Source organism: Bufo bufo, chromosome 2, assembly GCF_905171765.1.
Source record: "Bufo bufo chromosome 2, aBufBuf1.1, whole genome shotgun sequence".
NCBI classification, from domain to species: domain Eukaryota; kingdom Metazoa; phylum Chordata; class Amphibia; order Anura; family Bufonidae; genus Bufo; species Bufo bufo.
The window spans coordinates 729,449,288-729,463,616 of NC_053390.1; the positions used below are offsets into that span (position 1 = coordinate 729,449,288).

At 42.3% G+C, this 14,329-nt stretch overlaps 1 protein-coding gene across 10 annotated transcripts in view; it reads left to right on the forward strand.

Moving 5' to 3' along the window:
* The window catches only part of FRYL (FRY like transcription coactivator), a 330,165-nt gene that overhangs the window by 213,662 nt on the left and 102,174 nt on the right, over nt 1-14,329 (forward strand). For 6 of the 10 annotated variants that reach the window (XM_040418890.1, XM_040418883.1, XM_040418885.1 and 3 more), the window contains 7 exons: nt 275-376; nt 4,127-4,171; nt 7,995-8,098; nt 9,375-9,483; nt 10,833-10,919; nt 12,228-12,399; nt 13,762-13,894. In XM_040418890.1, coding sequence (XP_040274824.1) covers nt 275-376; nt 4,127-4,171; nt 7,995-8,098; nt 9,375-9,483; nt 10,833-10,919; nt 12,228-12,399; nt 13,762-13,894 — 752 coding nt within the window. The remainder of the gene's footprint in view (nt 1-274; nt 377-4,126; nt 4,172-7,994; nt 8,099-9,374; nt 9,484-10,832; nt 10,920-12,227; nt 12,400-13,761; nt 13,895-14,329) is intronic. The other 4 variants (XM_040418887.1, XM_040418888.1, XM_040418891.1 and 1 more) reach the window with 1 other exon arrangement.

Below are 14,329 nucleotides of genomic sequence, written 5' to 3' on the forward strand. Positions count from 1 at the left end.
AGGGTCCATGTGCTGAGACCCCCGCAAAGTGCTGGTTCTCTTTGGTTCCATTCTTCTCTCCTCGGTATATAGACTCTTGTAAAGTATATGAGTCTGTACATCGCATCTCCGAGGAGTACCATAGGCAAACACGGGAGCTTTAGTGCTCAGCCAGATCCTCTGTTTCAGCATGGTTCTGTATGATATGTCAGAAGTTTTCTGAAATTGGAGGCCTACTTGAAAGGACGGGCAGATATCTGATGGTTCTGTAATGGTGCTGACTTCTACTTCGCAGGCTCTATATCCTCTGATTACCTGCTTGCTGTGTGTGAGCCAGAAGCAGTTCTTCCTCAACAATTGGCACATCTTCTTACAGAACTGTTTGTCACATCTGAAGGTAGGTGCCCGTACCCCACTGGATGATTCAGGCACGGATCAGATTACCATTCTGCAATTAATCCGTGTATTTAATTTTATCTCGCAATTTTCTTTCCGCCATCTTCGGATTCAATCAAGCAGTTAACTTGCTGTTTCAATCTGTCGCCTGAATGAATCTGTACTGTTACCTCGAGCTCCTTTCTTCATATTGTGTTTGGATTGACTTTCTGTATAGCGCTGGTTGAAATAATTGCATTACTCGTCCTATTACTGTACTGAGCAGGTGAATACATTCCTCTAGCGCTACTGCTTTCTACTTGTAGTAATGTGAATGAAATGAACTGGGAGAAGAGCGCTGCTCCTGATAATCGGCTGCACGTCTGTGATTAGTAATCTGAATGTTATGGCCGCTCATCTCATATCTCATCCCACTGCTTATCGTTCCATTCACGCTGCATTGATTTTCTTTTTATCTCCACCTCGCACCCTTTTGTCTAAGGCTACTTTCACACTTGCGTTTGGTGCGGATCAGTCATGGATCTGCACAGACGGATCCATTCAGATAATACAACCGTCTGCATCCGTTCAGAACGGATCTGTTTTGTATTATCTGTAATACAGCCAAGACTGATCCATCTTGAACACCATTGAAAGTCAATGGAGGACGGATCCGTTTTCTATTGTGCCAGATTGTGTCAGAGAAAACTGATCCGTCCCCATTGACTTACATTGTGTGCCAGGACGGATCCGTTTGGCTCAGTTTCGTCTGACGGACACCAAAACGCGGCAAGCAGTGTTTTGGTGTCCGCCTCCAAAGCGGAATGGAGACTGAACGGAGGCAAACTGATGCATTCTGAGCGGATCCTTATCTATTCAGAATACATTAGGGCAAAACTGATCCGTTTTGGACAACTTGTGAGAGCCCTGAACGGATCTCACAAACGGAAAGCCAAAACGCCAGTGTGAAAGTAGCCTTAAATGCACCACGTAAGTTTTTCTTTTTTTTTATTTTCTTTAATACTTGAAATGTGCAGTTCTGTTGCTATTTTCGCTAACAGGTATTATCTGACCCATGGCATGCTCTAATCCATCTCTCATGTGCCTGAAAAAAATCTTCTGTTTTTTAAATGTAGGGTACATACAGTACTTAAGAGGGATGTGCCGAGTTTAGAAGTCATCCCCGTATCCACATGATGGGGGATAACTTACCAATCACTCCCCAACGATCCAGAGAAAGGGGGTCCCGTTCCCCCAATTTCATGGAAGGGCAGTCTGAGCATGCACCCTGCTGCTCTATTCATTCTCTATGGGACTGCTGGAGATAGTGGAGTCCCTGGAGGTCCAATCGTGAGAGTGTGGGATATTTATTCCCCGGTTTGGAGCAGTGGTTACGCATGCACGTTGCTGCTCCCTTCAGCTCTACAGGACTGCCTTTAAGGTTACGCAAGATTAAAAGAAAGCAGTTATATTTAACAAAGTTTAATACATCGTAAAACATTTGTACCCATAAAGAGCATAAAACTTTAATTTTTGTAGGGTTGCAGAGTTGTCCTGTAAAAGTCAGTTATAATATAAAAGCAAATGTCAATTAAAAATTGCTGATGTGATCTTAGCCTTCTATCATGGCCGATGTAAGCCTCTAGAATAACAAGGGCTCATTCACACAGTATTTTGTGGAATGTTCCTCTGCATGCCATATTGTCGAGGAAGCCATGCTACATGGAGGCCTTTATATGGAGGCCTTTAGAGTTCTTTTCACTGGAGTTGAAGCAGTCATTTGCTCCATGTATTCTGAACACTACTGCCGGTGCCTAGTCTATTATTGGAGTTACCCCATGCGAAGTGAGCGATTAGATGGAGGCCTCATGTACATGGCCATATTCGGGATCCCAAATACAACATGCCTAAAAATCAGTGTACCTATACTGTACTTGTGTGTGCCTACATGGAGGCACTCATAAGAATCTATGAGAAAAAGAAATCGGGGCATAAAACATTACATGCCACATTATGCAGACGCAACCTCGTGGCGGCACACAGAGCGCTCACATGTCCATACAAGCCATCTCAAGCGCATGAAGCCTAATGGATGTCTGGTAGGGTAATGCTAGTACTGCAGTTCCTCCAGGTGGTACTTTACTACTATGTTAAAGTGTAGGTTTTCCTTTTTAAAATCCTTCAATTAAAGAGAAGACCTAGGATAGGTGATAAATGTATGATTGATGGGACCACCCAAGATCACTAGAAGTTTAACACCTCTACAGCAGGAATCTAGATTATTGCATTAGTTTACAGAAATAATTATGACCTTGGAGAGTAATTACATTTACAGTCCTGAGAAAAACAATTGAATTTTATGGTTTTACATATCAGGACATAATAAAAAGAAAACATCGGGTCAGTCTTAAAATTAGGTGAATCCAACCTCCGATGAACAGCAGCATGCAACAGATTCCATCTTGTCATTATTTAACAGTTATTAATTCATTAAAATAAAGCCAAAATGGAAAAGCTAAAAAACAAAAATAAACGAAGCCCGTCCACCTCAATAGCCTGTAGACCACAGTTTTCTGTGTGACTTTATCAGTCTGTCACATTCTTCTGGAGGAATGTTGGCCCGCTCTTCTTCAGTTTATTGAGGTTTGTGGGCATTCGTCTGAAGGTCCCACCACAGCATTTTCATTGAGTTGAGGTCTGGATTTTTACAGCACCATTGCAACACCTTGATTATTTTCCTATTTCACCCAGTTTGTAGAATGAAAATTTCTTAGAAATGGCCTTTTAACCCTTCTCAGATTGATGGGCAGCAACAATTGCTTCTTTAAAGGGAACCTGTCACCGGGATTTGAGGTATAGAGCTGAGGACATGGGTTGAAAGATGGCCGCTAGCACATCCACAATACCCAGTCCCCATAGCTCTGTGTGCTTTTATTGTGTATAAAAACCGATTTGATACATATGCAAATTAACCTGAGATGAGTCAGAGCTTGAAAATATGACTCTTCTCTGGTCACACAAGCAAGATATGACTCTTTTATGGTAATTTGCATATGTATCAAATATTTTTTTTTTACACCATAAAAGCACACAGAGCTATGGGGACTGGGTATTGCGGATGTGCTAGCAGCCATCTAGCAACCCATGTCATCAGCTCTATACACAAAATCCCGGTGACAGGTTCCCTTTAAGATCATTGTTGTTGTCTTTCCTCCTTGGCATTGTGTTAACACATGTCTGAATGCTCCAGACCAGCAAACTGCCAAAACTTCTGCTTTTATTGAATTGGCTACACTTGTTCATGATCATTTAGTCGAGGGTATTTGATTAGCTGCTCCTTGTTGCTACTTACCCTTTTTAAATCCAGTGGAAGCAGTAAGGGTGTACATAATTTTTCACGCACAGCTTCTGCATTTTGACCTAGGTCTTGTTACATAATGACTGTAATTTGCCTTGCATTGCTGCTCATCTGAGGCTGCCTAATTCTTGAGACTTACTATAAGACCAGATGCTTTTTATTATGTATTGATACCTAAAACCAGTGAATTTGAAGCAGGTGTATGTTTCTCTCGTGCCTGTATATAAAGCCAAGTGCTGATCATGTTTACATTGTCTAGGTGACAATTACTGTAGAATGCACAGCATATCCATTAGTAGATAGGGCCTCCCCGGCTTCTTTTGGTTTTGTGCTATATGTTTTGTGCTTTTTCATCTAACATGCATGTGGCTCCATTCTCATGTTTGTTTTGCTGTCTCACGTTGCTTTATTTAGATGCCATCTAACAACAGTATCAGAAAACAAATAGAAACTCTTCAGGTGAGTTCATGTGGGACGCTGCTCTGTGGAGCTATATTTTCTATGGACTTTAGACCCTTCAGTATGGTCACCTGCCTAAGGCTCAGCAGGATTCTGTTCCGATGCTGGAACCATCGGATCTGACCTATGCCGGACACTGTCGGCACCCGATGGCGTCCATTCACTATAATGGGGTCTGCCGTGTTTCCAATGTGAATACCGGCAATTTGCCAGGAGCAATACCGCTGCATCCAGTGCTATTTCATCCTTTTTTGTTTTTTTATCCCATCAGATTCTGCGACACAGGCTCTGGCCAGAACCCCCTCCGCAGATGTGCAGTCTTACCCTTTACATGGGAGTTGCTACCTCCACTGGCCTTGTCCATCAGATGCTGGACATGGTTTAAGGGGGATTTACACGGCTCAATACTCGGGCAGATTATCAAGAACGAACGTTCCTGTGAACGCTCGTTCCGGACAATCTGCCCGTCTAAATGTGCCACCGATCAACAAATGAAATGTTTGTTCATCGGATGATCATCTCGTCCTTGTAGGCACGTAAATGATTGTTTCTGAGCAGCAGATCTGCTGCCCAGAAAGTTTGCTGCTGTATACTGTGGAAGTGATTGCTTCAACGAAAGAGCAGCTGACTGTCGGGAAGGAACTCTTCCTTCCCGACAATCGTCTCCACCTCGGCCCATGTAAACCCGCCATTAGAGAATGTTAATAGCAAACAAAAGATACTCAGAGGATGTCTACACCTTTTTCATTACCTCAGTATCTAAATAAATGAAAGGGGTTATCCGAGTAATGAAAAAAAAATAAAACTCCTCAGGGCTTACAATATACATTAGTTAAGCTTGATTTATTAAGAGAAAAACAATACTTACACCTTTGCATGGTTCTGTTATTCTTGCTTTGTTTACATGCTGCAGCAAAGCTGTGGGGGCGTGTAACAACAATGCCTGAGCTCTCCCTCATGAATATTTGTGGGTGTGAAAAATCTGCCCCGCCCCGCCCCCTGCCCTGCAGTGCTTGCTCTGCACAACCTAACCTTGCATACAAACACAGTCACATGATCATCTCCTAGCTCACACAGGCAGAAGATATTCACATCGATATATGTAGAGATATATATTTACTGATCTATATCTCTATCTACATATATGTCATCTCATCAGACCTTTTTTAAGTCCACCTGATGGGGTACATCATGTGATATTTTTAAACAGTTGGTTGTTACAGATGTGGCATGCATCACCATAGAGTTCCACTGTACAAAAAAAATATATATTTACACTACCATATACTTTTTTTTTATTTTTTTATACTGGACTCTGCAGGATATAAAAGTGTAGCGTACTGCGCTTCTGTATCCTTTTTTCCCCAATGTATTTGTTAAAAGTAGGGCAAAAACGTGATGTGAACTCACTTAGTTTGTCTATACATATTAATGTCTGATATGTTTAGGGACCTCCTGGTTCTCCAATGGCAGATGTCAGGGAAGATAAAGATCGGGCTTTTGGATTTCAATGATCCTTTTGGTCTCGGAGATAAGCCACTGATAGAGGTGTCTTGCAGCAGCTTTCTGCCCTCTACTTATTCCAAACACATGCACACTCAGCCGCTCCAAGCATGCGTGTGTAATGGAGGGATGAGAGAGAGATAGCTGTTGGCCATACAATTGCTATTTAAAATGCATAGTCTGCTTTAGTTAGGGGGCGGCCCTGTAGTTACTTTAAACTATAAATAGTATATACTTTAGGAATATTTTGCTTTACTGTTTTTTTTTATTTTTATGTAATTTGAATTATTTTCTGTTCTGTATTGTAGTTGCTTCCAGTTTTACCATTTATGCATATAAAGACCTGCTATCTAGTATAAGGCTGGGGCTACACGCCGTCAGGTATCAGACAACACCAAGTCTCAAAGTAGTCACATGACCAAAAACTTTTGTGGGATTAGTCTGCAACTTGCCGTTGTGCAACCATTTCAGAGTTTTTGTTGTTGTTTTTTTTTTTCCTTTTTAATGCAAAAAACAGCCAAGTTTCAGTTGCTAGCGACTTGCATTGTGGTCTATGTTAGCAGAGTGATGTGCAGCTTTTGACTTCTGCAATGCTCGTACTGCAGTTGTGGCGTGTTGTCTGTCGCATCGCGACCCCATTAACAATCGTTAGCTGTGATGTTGCGCAGTACCTATTGCTGGTTAACCCCAGCCTAACTCTCTGATCACATTCAAGATTACAAATGATGTACAGAGTCATTCTGCCATTCATACAGTAAGGGTGGTCCACACCCGTCATTCATATACATTCTGCCATTCATACACATTCTGCCATTCATACAGTAAGAGTGGTCCACACCCGTCATTCATATATATTCTGCTATTCATACAGTAAGGGTGGTCCGCACCCGCCATTCATATACATTCTGCCATTCATACAGTAAGGGTGGTCCACACCCGTCATTCATATACATTGTCATTCATACAGTAAGGGTGGTCCACACCCGCCATTCATACAGTAAGGGTGGTCAGCACCCGCCATTCATATACATTCTGCCATTCATACAGTAAGAGTGGTCCACACCCATCATTCATATATATTCTGCTATTCATACAGTAAGGGTGGTCCACACCCGCCATTCATATACATTCTGCCATTCATACAGTAAGGGTGGTCCGCACCGGCCTGATCCGCAGTGGAGAATCCGCAGCCAATCAAGAGGAAAATTACTGTTGCAAAGGCGGCCCGAAATTGGCTGCTTTTCATTTTGGCATTCCTGATAGGATTGCATTGCGAAGGTTGAAAGCCGCGGATAAACTCCACAGCATAAATAGTGAAAACCTCCAGTGCTCGTCATTTTAAGCTGCAGGTTTTCTCCACAGTGCGCGGATGAGATTTCATTCACTTTGCCGGTAATGTAAAATGCTGGGGATTTGCCGCACACAACTCTATAACGGCAGGCCCACATCATTTACAACCCCCCCCCCCCCCCCAATAGTAGCTACCAGTTCTGTTCCCAGATGTAGGTACTCGTCACTGTAAATGATGTAGATGACCTTGTGGAAGATGCTGTGAAGAAGAATGCTGTACCCAAGTGATAGGAGATCCAGTTATTTCTCCTATCACTAATAATGCACGAGAGGTCCTCTGTTCTTCTTCTGAGGTTTGGTAAATGCAGTATGTAACATTTATTTATGGTGGCATATATTAATGTATGTGTGAAACTCTACCTTTTAAAGGGGTGTGTGGGATTTTGATATTGATAATAGGCCATCAATATTAGATCTTTAGAGTTCTGACCTCCACCAGTCAGTATTTGAAGTGGCCCATGGTACTTGGTTGAGAAGTGCGGCTATTTCGTTACCAGGCACAGTGCCCATGGGTACTACACTAAGCTCTGCCCATCCACTTGAATGCGACAGAACAGTAGTAAGGTACTAAATGTATGACACTGTGGGGGAGATTTATCAAACTGGTGTAAAGTAGAACTGGCTTAGTGGTCCAGAGCAACCAATCAGATTCCACCTTTCATTTTTCACAGCTGCTTTGGAAAATGAAAGGTGGAATCTGATTGGTTGCTCTGGGCCACTAAGCCAGTTCTACTTTACACCAGCTTTGATAAATCTGCCCCACAGCGTCAAAAATGCATAATAAATGTGGTGCATGCCACGTATGGCACTATTTGGTGCATTTTGTGCCAAAATATTAGCTTTTTTTTCTTGGTAAATCTTCTCCTAAATATTTGGGTGTATTTTTACTGCATATTTTAAGCTGTGTTTTAGACATAAATAGCCATGAAGATGGGAGACGGTGACCATTTTTCTTTCCTCTTTCTTTCAGAATAAGGACCCTAAAATGTCTCGAGTTGCACTGGAATCTCTGTATAGATTATTGTGGGTTTATGTTATTAGGATAAAATGTGAAAGCAACACTGTAACACAAAGGTGAGTAAATGCGGACCACGCTCTAAAGTCGGCGGCTTATTTATCATGTGAGGGGCCTGCAGAAATGCCATTTTTAAGTTGTGCTTTCATTTTCTCCTTTGGTTGTGCCGCCTGGTGCTATGGGTGTAATCACTTCATATAAATAATCCCAATTAGTCTCAGTATCAGTATGTGGCTGCGACGAAAATCATCTGTATTGTTAAGCACAGAGGGAAATCTCCTGGTTTCAGATGTAACGATCTCCTGTTTAGAGCCCCTGCTGTATTAATAGTTTTCTCTTGAAGCCTTCAGATCTTTTGAAACGTGTATGTTCATTTTTGGGGTTCCCAGCAGGCTTACTTCAGTAATCATCTAACAGTCAGTTATTTCCTTAACTGTCCCCTTAAAGGGGTTTTCCAGTTACACAAAAATAAATTAATAAATGACACCAGCATTTACCCTCCCTGTATTATGCAAGTCAGATGATGAGCGCATTTTGACTCCTCCAGCGTAATTGTCATCTGTGACAACCAACACTTCTGGATCTGCACTTCCGTTCCCCAAAAAAATAGAACATGTCCTATTCTTGTCCGCAATTGCAGACAAGAGACGGCATTTTCTATGAGAGTGCCGGCGATGTGCGGTCCGCAAAATGCGTAACGCACATTTTCGGTGTTCGTGTTTTGCAGATCCGCAATTTGCAAAACACATACGGACGTGTGAATAGACCCTAAGACACGGCATCATTGCTGACATCACATCTACAGGGCAGGGTCCAAGAGAATGAGCAGAACACCACCCTCAGAGGCAAGGTCACTGATTATATTGTGTCTAAAGCAGGCATCAGCAACCTCTGGCACTCCAGCTATACTAAAACTACAACTCCCAGAATCCTCCTTTCCCTTCTATGGGAGTTACAAGAACAGCAAGGTACATACGCATGCTGGGAGTTGTAGTTTCACAGCAGTTGGAGTATTGAAGGTTGCTGATCCCTGGTCTAAAGGGTTGAGACTTGCCATGCCTCAGATATAGATGTGATATCATCAGGAACCAACTCATGGAAAAATGTCATGTGACTCCCATGGAGTGCAGGAAAAGGTGACGTTACAGATAGACAGTCACTATTACCAATTGATAATGTATTGTTTCCTGTCAGTTGTTGCTGAAAACGGTGGAAATACCCCTACTATTTCCTTATACTTAATTAGATATTTTATTGTGATATTGTGTAGAGAACTGGAGAAAAGTTGGGGGGTTTTCATTTATTTCATTTCTTTATAATTTTTTCTTGTTACAGCCGCCTTATGAGCATCGTATCCGCACTTTTCCCCAAAGGTTCCCGTAGTGTAGTGCCCCGTGACACACCTCTTAATATATTTGTCAAGATCATTCAGTTCATTGCTCAGGTGAGTTGGTTAAATGCTTTAAATGTACACTCTTGAATGGGATTGACCACTGCTGAGTTCTCTGGATGACAAGATCACATTTTCCAAAACTCCATTAGGTTGTTGATTGTCATCCAGAGGGTCTCTCACCCTCTAAGACCCAACAAATCCATATATTACTTGGATGGCTCATTATTCCTTGACCCCCAGTTTGACTCTAATAAAAAAAAGTTTGTTGTAAAAGCATCTATAACTTGGATTCCTGTCACTCTCATTAGTGATTATTGTTAAAATGCATTAAAGGGGTTATGCCATGAATAACATAAAAAATGAAAATCACACATAATCCAGTACATGACGACCTCTTTCTAACAAAGCTAGAGCCAGCCCTGTACCTCACATGGATCCAGAGATCTCCACATTCATTACTTCAGTTGTGCTAGATTTAGTCGAATCTGGCAACTTAGGGGGGGTGTCCTTTCTGCTGCAGCTGATGGAACTGAGCATGTGCTTCTTCCATCTCAGTGAGCAGGACAGAGAAACTTGAAAAAGAGCAGGTGGCACTATACAGATAGATGTCAATGAAAAACTCAGTAGCTATAACAAGTTTTTATGCAGGTGCTGGTTTGAAAACTAGAATATTTTTCGTGGGACAACCCCTTGAAAGCGTACCTAAGCTTTTAATAAACTTTGCATTAATCAATAGTACCATTTGTTTGTACACATGAGTAGTAACACCATTACTGGCCACTATACAACTTTGTATCTGGCATTTTTTAGCAGTTTTCCTCTGCATAGTAATTGTCTGTGCTTTTCTCCTCTGTCTCACTCATGCTGCTGCTCACTCCTTCCCCTCCCCTCTACATAGATTTGTATTCACATGTGTAATATGATTACAATAGAACTGGACATTTCTCTCCGATAAGACATTTTCTTGTGGTTGCTTTTACTATCGATTTATGCGAAGTTGTGGGAAAAGTTAGTGACCATTTAAAAGAATCATCTAACGAGTTGTATGTTGCTAAATACTAAACCCTAAAATAATGTCAGCTTCATCGAGGAACCAACCCATTCTCAGGAAAGGTTGGTGGTCCTAACCTAGTAGCCCCTACTAGTTAGATTTGGTTGGACAAGCTATTTATATTTCTCCCTATTGTTATGTACAATTTTCTTGTTTCTGTGAATAGATGTCATTTGCTTTTTTTATTCCACTTAATGATAGATTATTGCCCATTATAAAAATAATCCTGATACCTGCAGTATTCTGAGAATATTGGGCGTATTACTCATGCTGGAGGTAAATTCCTAAATTCCTTTTCTTTTAGCCGTTGTGTTTTATTGCATCATTTTTTTCTTTTCTTCTTTTATAGGAACGTTTAGATTTTGCAATGAAAGAAATAATATTTGACCTTCTGAGCGTTGGAAAATCTTCTAAAACATTTACTATCAACCCAGAGGTAAAGACAAGTGATACTTGTGTGCTCGATATAATTCTAGTACAGTGCCAATACATTGCATGTGAGGCAGGATGAGCGCAGATAAGTCCCCTGCTCATGCCAGATTGTCCAATCCGCCTGAGGAAACCAACTTCTGTTATAGTGGTGGTAAGACACTATACTAACTGCTCAGCAGTTCTAGGTTTTCTAGGTCAGCACTGGATCATTGTGGTTATCTAAATCAGATTGTGTATCCAGGATAGCAAAACATGTTTGTGTGAGTATGATCTACAGACACCATGGAAATGGAAGCAACACAAACTCTGTGCATAATAACATGCACCAACCTGGGCCCTGTGGTTAAAGGGGTTGTGCATTCAGGATATTGATGACCTAGCTCCAGGATAGGCCATTAGATCAGTTGGGTTCCAACTCTCGCCAACCCCAGCGGAGGCTGCAACGCCTGTGTGAGTGAACGGGAGAGGAAGACTTAATTACACTACACTGCAGCTCCAATCTAGATGGCATGCAAGGCCAAGAACGCAGCTTTCGCATGAGCGCCTTGGCCTCTTCAGACAGCTGATCGGGGAGGGGAGAATTGCTGAGAGTTGGACCCCCGTCTATCTTATAATGATGACCTATCCTGAGTATGGGTCATCAATAGCCTAACACCAGACAACCCCTTTAAGGCCTTCTTACATAGGACTTGGATCAGTGCAATCATCAAGGATGAGCCTTCTTACTATTGCTCCTTTACAGGAATTGCTCTGTGTAAATGTGCTTCTCATGACCGAGCAAATGCTTGTTCTTCAGGTAATTGCATTTGTTTATGCGGCACGTGAACCCTGTATTGCAGTAGTGATTGTTCTTTCTACACAGAGCAAATCATTGTTTTATGTAAATGCAGCTATCCTCTCCACTCGCAACTGGGCAATGATCAGGGGACTGTTTTGTTCCTGATAATTGCCTGGTTATAGACCCATGTGCAGGGCCTTTGGTAATGCTGACTTGAAGCACTGGAGTCCTGGTTTAAAGGGTATATATGATTTAAAAAAAATTTTGGACATGTCATAGTGACTTGTCATAAGTTTTGATTAGTAGAAGTCCTGGTGCTAAAGCCCTCACAGATTGCTACAATAAAGGGAGCCATCTCTATAGACCGTTTGTTCTACCAAGGAGAGCCATGTATAGTTGATTAGAGACGATGGTTGTACTGACGAACTGATTTTATCACTTCTCAGGAGGCAGATATGCATGGGTTTTTATCTGAGTGCTGTATAAGCAAATTGTTCTACCAGTCACTTACATTGGTTGTTGTTTGTATTCCAGAGAATGAATATAGGTCTCAGAGTCTTCCTCGTAATAGCAGACAGCTTGCAGCAAAAAGATGGAGAGCCCCCTATGCCAACAACTGGAGTTGTTCTTCCCTCAGGAAATACCCTACGTGTAAAGAAAATCTTTCTGAATAAAACCCTCACAGATGAAGAGGCGAAAGTCATAGGTTTGTCCTCATTGTCTGTTTATGTGGAGAAATAAATATGCAGTCATACACAGTTGAGTCACATTATTATGACCACCAGCTCATGTCCAGAGTAACCACTGTGTGCACCGTAGACAGCAGCTAGACTGGATTGGAGTGACTCAGTAAGGTCCTGGTAGGTGGTCACAGGTATCTGGAGCGTTGCTGTCTGCAGTGCATCCCAAAGCTGCTGGAGGGTGTGTGGAGGAGGATCCATAGAGCAAAAAGGGCGATCAAGGTGGTCCCACAGATTGGTTTCGAGTCTGGGCAATTAGGGGGCCAGGGTAGTACTTGGAAGTCTTGGTCATGATCTTCCAACCAGTGTCGGATATCCAGCCGTTATCCAACATATCCAGCCGATATCTAACATTCCCCAGATCATAACTCTGCCACCATGAGCTTGTGTTCTTCTAGCAATGTTTGCAATGTGTTTGTTCTCTGATGTTTCTCGCCTGACATGCCATCATCCATCCGTTCGATGAAGCAGAAGACGTGATTCATCGGAGAAGACAACCCTCTGCCAGTCAGCAGAGATCCAATTCTGATAGTGCCGTGAAAATTGAAGCCTTTTTTGGAGTGACTATCTGTTTGCTTTAGAGCCCATAAATAGTAGGGTTCGCTGAGCTGTTGTTTTAGACACACATCTGGTAGCTCCCTGGTTCATTTTGGCGGTGAGCCGCTCCACTGTAGCGTGCCATTTTTCCACTGTGATACACTTTCACCACAGCAGCACGCAAACACTTCACAAACTGCGCAGTTTCAAAAATACTGCCACCCTTGCCCTGAAAGTCAATCATCCGTTTTTGTAACTCTGATAAATCGCCCCCTTTACCCATGACAGCAATGAGGGATATGTGTGCAGACATCTATCACACACCTTGTATACCCACCACGCGTGACTCCCTTCATAAGCTACACGTTGCTGACATCGAAAGTAGGAAGTGGTCATAATAATGTGAGTCGACTGGGTATCAGACTGCTCTGCCTTTATGTGGTCTACAAGATACTTCTCAGCAGGGCTGCCTTCTCCCATATTTGAGTCTCATAGGAGCAGACAGTAATGGCAACAAAGGTTGCTATGTTGGGAACTAGATGTGCACATCTTTCTCGATTAATAAGCCATAGGATCCAGTTTTCTGACAAGGTCGTAACTTCCAGAGGTCCTGCTGATTCCACTTGTGTCATTTGTACAGCACTGGGGGAACATAATACTTATAAAACCTAATTGGAGCTAACTAGCCATGACTCTTCCTCCTTTCCTCTTGTATTGCTGCAAGTCTTTCATGTTACGCTGCTAGCACGCATATATTACCATTAATCTTTTGGTCTGTCTTTCCTTTATAGGGATGTCTGTATACTATCCTCAAGTACGCAAAGCATTGGACAGCATACTTCGACATCTCGATAAGGAGGTTGGCAGACCGATGTGCATGACAAGTGTGCAGATGTCTAATAAGGAGCCAGAAGACATGATTACGTGTGTATAATTATGGATAATGCATCTATTTGCGCTCGTCTTTCGAGCCGCAGTGAACAGTAATATGTTTGATGTACCTAAACCCAGCGGTCAATAATGATCCTAGCAGCTTACGTTGGCTGGCAATTACTGTACTGCAAAAAAGCTGCTCATTGCCAGTAATTAGCTTGAAAGCCTGGGTATTGTGAAAGTGGAGGATTACTGTGCATCAGTCTGGGGTGCCGTTTACCTGTCATCACCTAGGGAAGAGAACTGGGGCTGAACGAGCATTCGGACCCCAACTATTGAGGGTTTTTCTTGTATGGAGCCTAATATGGTTTACTGGACAGAAACTCTGCTATGTGTAGGAAACCACGCCTGTTACAGTCAGAACTTTTATTTTTCTCCCTCACTACGGTTTGTACGGTTCTCTGTCCGTTACTAAACAGGAGGCGT